The sequence below is a fragment of the Carassius gibelio genome, chromosome B1 (genome assembly GCF_023724105.1).
Source record: "Carassius gibelio isolate Cgi1373 ecotype wild population from Czech Republic chromosome B1, carGib1.2-hapl.c, whole genome shotgun sequence".
Taxonomy (NCBI): domain Eukaryota; kingdom Metazoa; phylum Chordata; class Actinopteri; order Cypriniformes; family Cyprinidae; genus Carassius; species Carassius gibelio.
This window is the reverse complement of record NC_068396.1, coordinates 36740616-36753983: the sequence shown is the minus strand read 5'-3', so window position 1 is coordinate 36753983 and position 13368 is coordinate 36740616. Positions and strand designations below refer to the sequence as shown.

The 13368-nt window shown below is 38.4% G+C and overlaps 1 protein-coding gene across 2 annotated transcripts; it reads right to left on the bottom strand.

Moving 5' to 3' along the window:
- Positions 1 to 598: 598 nt before the first annotated feature.
- On the bottom strand, positions 599 to 11165 carry LOC127948723 (NXPE family member 3-like). 2 transcript variants are annotated; one of them, XM_052545380.1, is made up of 7 exons: positions 10874 to 11165; positions 10694 to 10770; positions 5206 to 5562; positions 4602 to 5017; positions 4428 to 4498; positions 1424 to 1627; positions 599 to 1094 (listed from the first exon to the last, which is right to left on the bottom strand). In XM_052545380.1, exons 1-7 carry the CDS (start codon positions 10908 to 10910, stop codon positions 634 to 636), a joined length of 1623 nt encoding a protein of 540 aa, XP_052401340.1. In that variant the 5' UTR covers positions 10911 to 11165; the 3' UTR covers positions 599 to 633. The 2 variants fall into 2 exon arrangements, with proteins under 2 accessions (XP_052401340.1, XP_052401341.1); XM_052545381.1 differs by lacking the exons at positions 599 to 1094; positions 1424 to 1627 and adding an exon at positions 2996 to 4125.
- Positions 11166 to 13368: the final 2203 nt, after the last annotated feature.

Genomic DNA, 13368 nt, shown 5'->3' with positions numbered 1-13368 from the left:
GGACCTGACTTGACTCTGGAAAGTCAACGGGGACCTGACTCGACTCTGGTAAGTCAAGGGGGCTGGCAGCCATCTTGTGCAGTGGCGCTTGGCTGGTGGCCATCTTGTGCAGCGGTGCTGGGCTGGCAGCCATCTTGTGCAGCGGCGCTTGGCTGGGGGCCATCTTGTGCAGTCCAGGCAGGGGTCAAAACCAAAGAGGATTCAAAATCAATAGGCACAAAACAAACGGGTAAGAACAGAACTCCGAAGAGGCGTGATAAATACAGGGACTCCGTAACACATACTAAACAGACAGGGTATATATACACAGGGAAATTATAATGCTAATGGGGAATTGGCTGAGTGCAATGATTAGTGACCAGGGACAGCTGAGTGCAATGAAGATACAAGGATCATGGGAAATGTAGTTCAAAAGGTGACTTAAAATAGCATTGAGCCAGCAATGCGCCTGAACACACCTCTTTTATAGACCAGCATGCCCATGAATGCACAAATGGGCACAAATGCATTTACTAATTAAACGACGTGGCACTGGACGGGAAAATATGAACAGCGCCGGACTGCAAACACAATTGCGCTGAGCCTTGCATTGCACTGGGCCATGTGCATTATAGGGCCCGATATTTAAAAGCATTACTTTGAAAGTAAGTTTCCCCAACACTGCATACTTTCATGTACAACAAATACCATAACAATTGTCATACTGTATTTTTTGTTGAGATCAAGGTAGGATTGGAAAGTGAGCAAGTGTACCTTGAGTCCAGCAGTGTTTCCAGACTTGATGATGATGGTGGTCTCTGGAGCGCGCCTAAGCAGTGCAACAACAGACTGGCGGATTTTGGCCACTTCATACACATAAAATGTTATTGGGTGAAAAACCAGATGAGCAAAGAATGTGAAGACAATGACTGCATGAGGTCCACCGGCTATTTCATCAATATCATTGCTGATATAGTGCAGATCAGTAATAGGCATTTTACTAAATCGCACAGGAACACCGTGTGGTCTCCAGTGAACAATGATGTTATTTTTCAACTCCACAGCCATCAGTGGACCATTTGCAGGAGGAGTGTGGAGGTCCATTCTCTTTATGCCTAATAAACATACACCATACTAATATTATAATCATAGCTTTAGAACGTCATTCACAGCTTTGGAAAAACAAGTGTCTAAGTAATGATGAGCAAATTTTCATTTTTGGGTGGTCTATCTCTGCAAGTGATGAAATCAATGTCGTTTGATTTTGATGTTGGAAGAGAAAATGAAATAAGTTAATTATCAGGACATATTTAATTCAGATGTAAACTAATCCTTTAAGTGGTCATATCCTTTGAGGAGCCTCTGTATGTCAGTAACATGTTAAATTTATAATATACATGCTATCAAGTTTTAAACTGAATATTAAAAACTGAGTCACACTTGCCTGGCACGTTTCTTTCTAAGTACTCGAACCACTGCCTTGTGGTGGAGTCTCCCATCAAATAGACAGTCTTGTTTTTAAGGCAGTTTGCCATTTGTGCAGGACTGAACTGCCGAGTGTTGCATACAAAAGACTTCCAGACATCGTACAAATAAAACCCTGCAGGAACCGGTGTCTTCATGCCAGACCTGCATTTCTCCATTGTGCCTAAAACAAAGAAACATTCAAAAAGAAAAGACTGCTGTAGCTATATTAATTATTTTGAAACTACTTTGATTTCAGATAATATATGTCCTCTGATATGTGGTATATGTAGGTTTTTACCATTTCCTATATAAAATAAAGAAACCCATACAGAAATGTAACATGACATATAGCCCTTCTCTATACTAAGAATGATACTGCCATATGTAATTTTAACACATTTCAATTATCTGGGTAGACGAAGATATAAATGTACTGTATTACATATGTAAAATACCCATTGTGTAATTTGTATACATGTGTTAACAATATATGATGATATTTTTTATGATATTATATGCAGCAACAACTTTGTTTACAAATGCAACATGCATAAGCATGGGATTATGGGAAATGGAGTTGGGAATGGAAATACAAGAATGCCAGAGTCCTGAGTGGAGTGCCCTCTATTGGAGTTCATGGGCACTCCAGCTGATGATTGTGACATAGCTCCCCCCCCCCCCCACTCCCCACAAGGAGGGCTTCCAGACGCTCAGTCTAAACAATCTAGCAGGGTGGTGGAGTGGAGGTGGAACAGGGGGAGAGACGGAGGGACGGAGAGCCAGGTCAGTGTGGAAATGGAGTGGCCAGGGACCGTGGCAGAGCCAGCAGAGCAGGAAGCCAGGGTAGATCAAGCGGAACTGGAGCCCTTCCTGGGGTTAACTGGGGAACAGGAGCCCTTCCTGGGCCTAACATGGGGAACAGGAGCCCTTCATGGGCTTAAAATGGGGAACAGGAGCCCTGCCTAGGCTTAACAGGGGAACAGGAGCTCACAGGGCAGAGCTGGACCCCACAAGGGAAGAGAAAGAGGAGCTGGAACCCACCAGGAGGAGAGCTGAAGCCCACCAGGGCAGAGCAGGTGGAGTTGGAACTCACCAGGGTGGAGCAAGGGGAGCAGGAGCCCACCAGGGTGGAGCAGAGGGCCACCACAGCCGAGCAGATGAGACAGAAGCCCACCAGGGTGGAGCAGAGAACCACCACAGTCGAGCAGATGGGACAGACGCCCACCAGTGCAGAGCAGAGGACCACCACAGCCAAACAGATGAGACAGAAGCCCACCAGGGCAGAGCAGAGGACCGCCACAGTGGAGTCGATTGCACAGGAGACCGAGTCTGGTTAAGAGGGACTGGAACAGATAACTGATAACTGACAGATAAACAGATTAATGGTAGCCTCTGTGACCATGATAAGGCATATAGAAAGTTCACACATGGCCTCCATAGCCATGACAGGAATGACCGAGAGTTCATAGACGTCCTCCATAGCCATGACAGTACAGAACGAGAGTTCATAGGCGGCCTCCATGGCCATGACGGGACAGGCGGGGAGTTCATGGACGGCCTCCATAGCCGTGACAGGACAAGACGGGAGTTCATGGATGGATACTACTGACACCTCAGAAGGTGCTGCAGCAGTTGCCGCCACCTCTGGCGGTTCTACAGCAGTAACAGTCTCCTTGACAGCAACACAACAGGCTGAGAGAACATTGCTGGGCTCACCAGACAGTATGAGATGAGGCTCTGGATGATCAGCTGAGATGTAACAAGGCTTTAGAATATCAACTGAGACATGTTGAATATCTGGAAGATCTGTGGTGATTTGACTGGGCTCATAAATATCCACTGTGACTTGATTTAGTTAATGAAGATTGGTGGCGACTTGACCTTGCTCATGAAGACTAATGGTGACTTGACTTTGTTCATGGATATCGACGTGGACTTGACTAGACTCATGAAGTTTTACTTTGGTTTTACTTAACTCATGGGGGTTAATGGTGACTTGACCTGACTCTGGACGGTCAGCGGTGACTTGACTGGACCTTTATTCTGGAAGATCGACGGGGACCTGACTAGGCTCTGGAAGATCAACGGGGACCTGACTTGACTCTGACATCTTGTGCAGTGGTGCTGGGTTGGCTGCCCTCTTGTGCAGTGGCTCTGGGCTGGCGGACATCTCGTGATGAGTCTCTGAAATGGCAGCCATGATGTGACGACACTCTGGAATGGCAGCCATTTTGTGGAAAGTTTCTCAACTGGCAGACAACTTGGGAAGACACTCTGGAGTGGGAGATACTGCAGGACTGTGGTGGTCCTCATCCACAACACCCACAGTTAAGGCAGAGCCACTTACCTGTGTCAGATCTATGTAAAACTCCAGTGTCCAGTTTGGATCGTGCAGTGGCATAATCGATTGCAGCGGTTCAGCTAGGCCTCTTCTGAAAAATATCATGTGGAACATCTCGTCCATAGATGTTAAATGAACCAGTTCAACAAAGTCCTTGATGGGCCGATCTCCTTGACGTAGTCACATAAGTTGTGCTACTGGATGCATGACTGACCTTCATGTATTCCTTATGGCTGCTAGATCCTGATTTGGTGAAGTCTTCTGTAGCATGGAGTCAGAGACGTTCGGATCCATATGCAGTGCCAACATATTTATAATGACATATAACATGTCTCTGCCTTTAGAGCATCAGGTATTTCAAGGGATATCCAAAATCGAAAACAGAAACAAGCAGAGGTCGGGGCAGGCAGCAGACAATCACAATTGGTATAAACAATCCAAGATTAAACACAAAAGGAACAAACACAGGGAAATGGGCACGGAAATGCCAAATCTTAATACCATGAATCAATTTGCAAACCATAAACATAAAGAAGAACTCAAGCCTAAGGTTTAACACTGAAAAAAGGGCCATTATTTATGAAATTTTTATCAAACAGGAAAAGAGATGGTCAAAATGCTCTGAGACCTTTAAACGTACCAATAAGTGCAGTGCTGCGAAGGACAGTTATGACTTTTTTGTCTCCACTAATAGCAACATTTGTTAAATTCCTGTGGAGAAAACACACACACACACATTTTGTAGACTTTTTTTTTTTTTTTTTTTTTTTTTTACAATTCAAAAAGTATTTTGGAATTTATTTTGAGTCATTACTTTGTAAAAAGTTGCTGCTCAAAAAGATTTAATGGGTCTTCCAAATGTCCGTATGAATGATGAACCAGTTGGTCACAGGAAAGTTCCTTTGGTCTCTCACACTGCCACACTGTCTCTGTTTTTATATCCTTATACTCACAGCAGCAGTCACCTTTACTCCAACTTCCGTCTGCACCCCACTTAAGATTACATTCTACTACTTCATGGATCTTAGTTTTATTGAGTCCTGGCCCTTCAAAGTAGCCATTATAGTGGCTGCGTGGGAATGAAGAATCCCTGTATTTTTTAAGAATCTGCACAACTTCACTGGAGTGCTCTAGACGTACAGAAACTTGTGCCTGACCTTCCCACGGCAGAAGAAGTTCAACAGAGTAAGTCCCATTATGATGATCCAAAACCTCCCCATACACACTCGCCTTTAAGATAAATAGAAAAGAATAAAGTGATGCAGAAAACTAATGTATGTTGGCAAAAAAAATGTTTATTAAGCTTTTAAACCTAAATATAATATGTAATATTTTGCTGTTAAGTGAAACAATATTTGAAACAATATTTACTTTTAATTAAAAAATATATTTAAAAAATAATATATAATATAACACACCTTTAGCTCTGCGTTGAAAAGTTTTGCTTTGAAAAAATCTCCTCCATATCTTTTCAGGTTCTTGTTGTGGTCTCTGGCTGTGATAATAACAGAGATCTTTTCTCCCACTTTGTAACTCTCCTTGAATCCCACAATAGAGAAAGTTGAGTGAACTGGACTTGTGCTCTGATTCAGATTAATTATTTCTTGATCTGGAATAGGCCAGTCAATAGCCTTCTGTAGTCTTTCCCACTCCTCATCACTGATTCCCATGTCAAACGCAGATATTATGGATGAACTGTTATTGCAAGGAACTGGTTTAGGTCTGGTGGGCTGAAATATTTTGATGTGGATCCCATCAGTCAATGTCCATAGAGCCTGAGAAAGAACAAGGATATCATTCACTCCACATTACATTTATTTCTATGTGCAAAAGGTTAATGTTCATTGTAGTTACACATATTTTCTGGATAATACTAGAAAAGTTCTAGATCTGTAGGCGTTTTGCAAAATCATGCACAAAGTGTGAATGGGCTGGGTTCAAAAACATCAAGTAAAAAGTTTCCTATACACAACAAATCAAAATCAAACAGCAAGTTGCTGCTTGTCAAATGTGCCATCCACTTCCCAACTACTAATTATGAGAGTACTTAAAGCTGAAGTTTGTAATTTTTCAGTGTTAAAACACATTCTACCCAGCTTGCAGGTGAAGAAAATGATTTCAGCATTTGCTTTTCTATTCTACATGTTTCTTTGGCTGCATTAATCACTCTAACATGCTTATAGTTCTCCTGGGATTCAACTTTATTTTCTTGCCTTAAGGCTAGACTATGTATTCCCCATGCATGAAGAAAATAATAACCTGCATGAAGAAAATAATAACCTGCAGGAGCTCTAAAAGAATGTTTGTCGACTGATGAAAGCAGCCAAATAAATCATGAAGAATGGAAAAGCACATTGCTGGAAAAGAAAGTGGAAAATAACACAGGTAATACAAATAAATGAATACTACCTATATCCAAATTTGTTAACTGTTAAACTGTTTGGTCAGGCAACAAGAAAAGTTACTTCAGGAAAATTTAATTGTAGTTGTTGCACTGAAGTCTAGCAAAGATTGGATAAGTCATATCACCCTGCAGCTAAAGACTGGTTGCCCATTGACGCTAAGCAGGCTTGGAAACTAGATTGCTGTTGGAAGAGGAGTTAGTGAGGCCAGTAGGGGGTGCTAACACTGTGGTCTGTCCTCACACCCCAGTTTACTGCAGGGAAACTTTACTGACAAAGCACCGTCTTTTGGACAAGACATTAAAACAAGGTCCTCACTCTCTGTGGTCATTAGAAATCCTAGCATCCTGGCCAAATTTGTCAATTGGCCTCTGACCAACATAGACTCCTAACCATTCCCATATCTGCTGATTGGCTTCATCACTCTGTCTCCACCAATAAGCTGGGCATTCTGGCGCAATGTGGCTGCTGTCGCATCTTCCAGGTGGATTCTGCACATCTATGCATACCTCCATATATCTAAAGTGCTTTGAGTGCCAAGAAAAGCACTTTATAAATGTAAGAAATAATAATTATGATTATTTTTAATGCATGCGCAGCTCAAACATTTAAATAAAGTATTATATAATGGCGCTTTTCCACTACACAGTACCAGCTCACCTCGACTCAACTCTCCTCACCTTTTTTTTTGGTTTTCCACTGCGTAAAAGTTGTCCCTTTACCTGTTTCCAGGTCCTTTTTTTTTTTTTTTCGTATCACCTTTCTTAGAGGTTCTGAGTGAGCTGAGCCAACACTAAAATGTGACATGAAAATTGGTCAGAGAGAATCGTCACTATTCACTGCTTCATCATTTTACGCACCAGACAGAGTATCCTGAATAACCCCACCATAATTTTGCTGCCCTCAGTCTCTCATGAACAACATTTGTCTTCTTGCTGTGAGAAACAGCCACATTCCAGGGATCAAAAGCAGTATACGCTCGATTTCCTCCATTGTCCTGTGTGTGGGTAATGGGTATGTGCTGCGTAGAAGATTACGTCAAGGCAGTTTCCTGCCGTGTTGCTATGACTACCAGGTACTATTGTGGAGGTACTACAATGGAAAATGGAGTGAAAAGCGAACTGAGACAAGGTGAGTCGAGTCGAGTTGAGCTGGTACTGGTAATGGAAAAGCGCCATAATATAGCCACATTGGGAGAAACAAGTAAGTGACAATCAAATGCATAATCAAACTTATTAATTCACTTTCGGGTATGGGCATGTATTCATGGCAACACTCAGCTTCGTAGTGACAGTTAATTGACCTCCCGGTGATTTCCTCTGATACAGCCTTAAGTTTTAGTTTTCATATTTTTACTTTTAGATTTATAGACACTGGATACCATATAACTTTTTTAAACATTTGCTGAAGTTGCCCGTCATGTACAGCTGCTGACCGCTATGTGAAGACTTTAAAACCTAACGTTACCACGTAAAGCTTAAATGATTAAAAGTATCTATATCAACAGATATTGAACTTAAATATTGAATTTCCATTTGGCAAAAATACACCCTGACTATATGCAGCAGAAAAAGCCCATTTGGGACAGCCTATCATCATATGTGTGCTAACTTTGGAGTGCTTGGTCTAAATCCAACAATCTAAAAAAAAAAAAAAAAATTCATTGGACAAATGATAATCCTAGACATATAAAATTGTAAAACTACTGAATGTCTTCATTTTGTTGTTTTAGGTCAAAAGACAAAGGAAAAATGGCCAATGGACCAACTACAGCTGACAAATGCACGTGCGCACACACACACATGGAAAGAACACTGCAACTTTTAATTGTTCAGTTAAAATACAGATATTTTGCTCTTTATAACATGTCTGTTGCCTTTGATTACCCTAAAAGTAAAATAAAATGACATTCAGATGACTTAAAGCGAAAGTTCCCTTAAACATCCCGAAATGCCCCTGGAAATCCTGTGAAGGTTGGCCTGGTCTCTCTTCTGCGCTTCCGCATTCGTCATCTTTCACCGGAACTTACGTTTAATCATCATCCTACGTTATTGGCCCGGGAACTGCTTTTTACTGTGAATGCGCGCACGACAGTTAGCAGAAGCAAGAGATTAATGTTTGGAAATATGTATATTTCTCTTACAGAAATTAATTGATTCACAACAAGGCCTTTATTCATCCATTTATTTGGGTGAACTAACCCCTTAAGTCTCCTTACTGTTACTGATTTCATAAAACACATTTATTTGTCTTACATGTATAATTCAGTTTTGTTTTAAACATTTTGAACATTTTATCTGTCATATTGTGATAATGTATATTTAGGTCAAACCATTCTTGTCTTTCACTCATATAATGCAGGTCTATGGTCACCACCTCAAAGAGAATGCACATAGAAGTCCAAATTAAACAATTCCCCATCGTAAGTACACATTGATGACCTAAGACATGAAACAAGCGGTTTGTGTGAGAAAACGAACAGTATTTAAATAATTTTTACCTCTTGTACACAACCACGTCCAAGTGATCTGAGGGGGCGAGTGCTTCCTGATGTGTGATGTGTGCGCGTTGTGGCTTAGTCTGCACAAGCGCCGGAAGTGATCTCTCGCGCGTGTACGTCACTCATTGTTTACACAGAGATTTCGGGAGTGTTACCTTTCACTGTGAAGATCTAAACATATTTAGACGTACAAGAAATTGCAATGGAAGACGATTTCAATATATCCATAGACAACGTAGAATTTTTTTCACAACCATATTAATTTGAACCAGAATACACAGATCAAGTACTCAGGAGCGATCCGCTGCAGAAGCATGCCTTCAAGCCTCAGAGAGACAGAGATCTCTTCAAAATTGGTGGTGTTTTAGTAGCAGATGTTGTGAGATGCCAACAGAAGTGGAGAGCGTATGTTGTCATGAATGGAACATAGCAGTGCCACAACTACTAGACAAGGACATTGACAGTATCGCATCACACACCTGCCTGACTGAAGTTCCTGAGTTTTCTCCGCTGTTGAGACGCCGCATTTTGCACGTTTTGTTTAGTTTGCCACGTATAAACTGGAGGCGATGTCCAAGGCCAGAGGGACCCAATGGCATGCTGTCAAATTATTGAGTAATGTGTTGTAATTTTATTATTATCGCAACGATTATAGGGGGCATTCTAAGCAAATGAATTAATTACAATTACTGCATTATATTTCAGGCAGTGCATATTGGTGGCATATCGTGTGGTAAACAGTAAACAATGAGTGACGTACACATGTGAGAGATCAATTCCAGACTAAGCCAGAACGAGGAAGTGCGCGTGTCCTCAGATCAGTTGGATGTGGTTGTGATCAAGAGGTAAAAACGATATAATAATGTTCGTTTTCCCACACAAACCGCTTGTTTCATGTCTTACGTCATCAATGTGTACTTACAATGAGGAATTGTTTAATTTGGACTACTCTGTGCATGCTCTTTGAGGTGGTGACCATTGACCTCCATTATATGAGACAACAAAGGTTTGACCTAAAAATATCAAGATTGAAACTACTGTGGAAACAAAGACACCTACATCTTGGATGCCCTTGAGGTAAGCTAAAACATAAAATATATATATATATATATTTCAAAGTGAACTATCCCTTTAACACATAAAAATATGTATACTAATGTAAATGTTTCTGTTTACTAACTAATTCATCTTATTACAAACTAAACCAAATGTTACTGTTATGTATACTGATTCATCTTATTACAGACTAAACCACATTTGACCACCTCCTAATGAATGTACAATGCTTGATAATGTAAAGTGATACATCCTGAAGATAAACAATTGAACAATCATCTGTCTCCTGTCACACTTCCTGCTGGAGTTCCACAGTGGACTAGCATTGCCCCTAACTTCAGAAAACAGATTAATTTACACCTACGTTTAATGTCTAACAAGAAAAAAAAAAAAAAAAATAGGCAAAGTATTTAGTCAAAATCAATGTGCTATTTCCTTGTGCTCCTTGGGTTTGGCACACAGGCGAACCCTATGTTAAACAGAAAAAAAATCCTGTGATTTTCTAATATTTAGCCTACAAATAAAGACCCAACTGTGCAATGTAATTAAGAGCTGAGAAAAACAAACAAACAAAACATATATCAACCATACAACACCATTGATTCTTGCAGGAATCAATGAAGTTGTATGGTTGACAAAGCTTAGCTTTGTTACATTCTTCTTTAGATGAATGTAGCATGCTAGAACCTGTTTTACTTCAAAATCATAATTACAGCAGTTGCACAGATTTGTAAACTTTCAAATTCTGTATTTGTTTGCTAATGATGTTTAAATTCTGATTTATAAATGAAATTGCAATTGAAAATACATTTAATCAAACTGAGTTGAATGCCACATTGTAAAGTAGAAATTAAGCTCTTAATAATTTTATTGTATTTTTAGGCAGAAATAAAATGTTTATTTATTTGATCATTTTAACATCTACTTTAAAATTTCTCACAAACTTACCAAACAGAACAATGTCCAAAGGAAACAAGCCTGTAGTAATGCATATGGTCTGCATATCAGACTGCATAACCTGCAGACTGATAACACATGGAAATAATCAACTTCGAAAACCTTCAAAACATGAAATGATTTTGACCCATAATATGACAAATGTAATACTGTAAATAAACCCATGATTACCTGGTGCATTTGATTTCTTCTTAGATGGCATGACCATGCCTGTTTTTCCCTCAATTTACGTCATCTTGTGAGTGAGGAACATGTTTGTACAGCTCTGAAAACGAGGTGTGCCCACATGACATGCAGTTGAAAAACAAGGCTGTCCTCAGTAACTCAGTAATGCACTTTAACTTGGCTTTGTTTAAATTCTAATTTCGATGAATGTAGATTATTGAATAAAACAATAACAGGAGAGTCAACAAATGTACTATCTTATTGCAAGAGAAGCACAGGAAACCATGACAGAAACTTACGGTGGAATGACTATGGTTCCAGGGAAGGGCTAGTACTTTGAACTTGTACTCAAGCTGTCATTGGCATGTACCTTTTCAAAAGACACACCTCTGTTTCTTATTAACCCCTTAAGAGTGCATTTTATTTTCTTAAATGTCCCTATAAGTACCTAAAGTGAAAATATGAATACATAAATGGTACATGGCTTACAGTACAGTACAGTACAGTACATGGTTGGGAGCACTGATGAAATAGTAGGCTATATACCACTGTTTAAGCCTCAATTCATTATTCAGCTATTTAATCAAATAAAATTTCCATTCATTTAGATTATATAGTTTTAACATAAACTAATCAATGTAATCTAATGCATATTAAAAAACTGGATATTTTAAACATTCAGTGAACATTCATAAATAATGTTTTTGTAACATATATTAGTGTTGGCTGGGTGGTCCCAAAACAATAGAATTTAGAAAACTACCATCTTGCATATTCAGTTCTATCTGAATTAGGTTGTTGCAAAATTTTAAGGAGTTGTGTTTCACACATCTGTGTTGCAAGATATATACAAACACGAAGATGAAGGCAAAGTAAATTTAATAAATCCACAGTTGAATATTCCACACAGAGAGAACTGGTCACAACACACGTTAATATTGACAAGACTAAAAAGGAACTGAGTATCTTAGATATATTGTTCAGTCATGAAATTGTAGATGGTGCAGTCTGACTGGTTGTTAATGTAACTGATGATATTTAGAGAGTTAAACCTGGCACAAGCTGATTGGTTCAATCTTGGATTGCCAGCCAATGAGCTTACTTACTATAAAAGTAAATCATCTTCACTCTGATTTCAGTGCATTATTGCATTTGTCAGTTTTACATTCATAAAATATAAAAGTTGTAAAACTATAAGTTATTTGTGTGAGAAGTACAGTAATTACTAAGTATATCTTGTTCATATAACAGCAGTAGCATTAGCAGCAAGCAGCTTTCCTATTTGCTATATGCATTTTTTTTATATATTATATAGTTTGTTTATTTTTTGTCTAATTGTCTGTGTTTTCAGGGCAGAAAATTAATCTATTTTATGCAACAGTTCACACTCTTTTGTCATTCAATACTTCACAATGAAAGAATAATTAATAATAATCGTTGTAAAAAAATCCTAATTTTATGTAAAAAAAAAAACAGATTTTTATGGTTGTATTCTTTTCTTTTAAATTGTAGTAAAAAATGTAAAATTACCAACAATATCTGTAAATTAACAAATTGGCTGTCATTTTAAGTATTGTGACATTAACAAGACATTACAGTAATTATTTTTTTTTATAGAGAAATAGAATTGTATTTTTATACAGTGTTTCTGCTTTTTCTAATATAATGAAATAATCTGTAATTAAACACAAAAAATAAAATAAAGATAACCCCCAAAACACAATGGTGACTACAAAAACTTTAACATTATTTAACGTCTTTTAAATGTCAAACATAACAGCATTAAACACCAACAGGTATTTCCCTTTCCCAATGAAAACAAATAAATCCCTTTATTGTATATACTTTATTTTCCTTATCCAGTCCTATGCAAATCATGGTGGGAACTAGAACTACCTGCCTAAAAAAACTGTAAAAATATTTAAAAAATATATAAAAATGGCCAAATGACTTAGTAGCGGTAGCGGCTGCCATACAAAAACCATAAAATTTAAGTAAATTATCATAAATATATATATATATATATATATATATATATATATATATATATATATATATATATATATATATATATATATATATACAGTTTTTTACAGGTATTTACTGAATTATGACCAAACACCATCACCTTTTAAAAATTGTAAAATAAATAAATAAAAAAAATAGTCAAATGACTGACAGCAGTGGCAAAAAAATAAAATATTAAAGTAAAAAATGTAAGTATATCCTACTCTGGATAAACTGCAAAGGTTGATAGTCCAGTGGAGATGCGTTTAGCTGTATATGCATAATTTGTTTTATTGTATAGGCATTTCGTCCACACGGATGGAGCATTTTTTGACATTGAAACTGATTTTTTTTTTTTTTTTTACCGGTTTCAAGAGTGGATAAATCTGAAACCACCACGTTTACATTTCATGTGGACAAAGAATCTGTATATTTTCTGAAACGATGACCTCATCAGCCCACGTCCCGCTGCTAGTCACACATAACAGTAACAC

What these genes read in the sequence shown, in the direction of transcription:
- LOC127948723 (XM_052545380.1), bottom strand. Translation starts at nt 10,910, where the DNA reads ATGGTCATGCCATCTAAGAAGAAATCAAATGCACCAG. An exon ending in GAGCAGCAACTTTTTACAAA is followed by an intron (nt 4,499 to 4,601) that starts GTAATGACTCAA and finishes TTTTCTCCACAG; the next exon opens with GAATTTAACAAATGTTGCTA. An exon ending in TCGCAGCACTGCACTTATTG is followed by an intron (nt 1,628 to 4,427) that starts GTACGTTTAAAG and finishes TCTTTGTTTTAG; the next exon opens with GCACAATGGAGAAATGCAGG.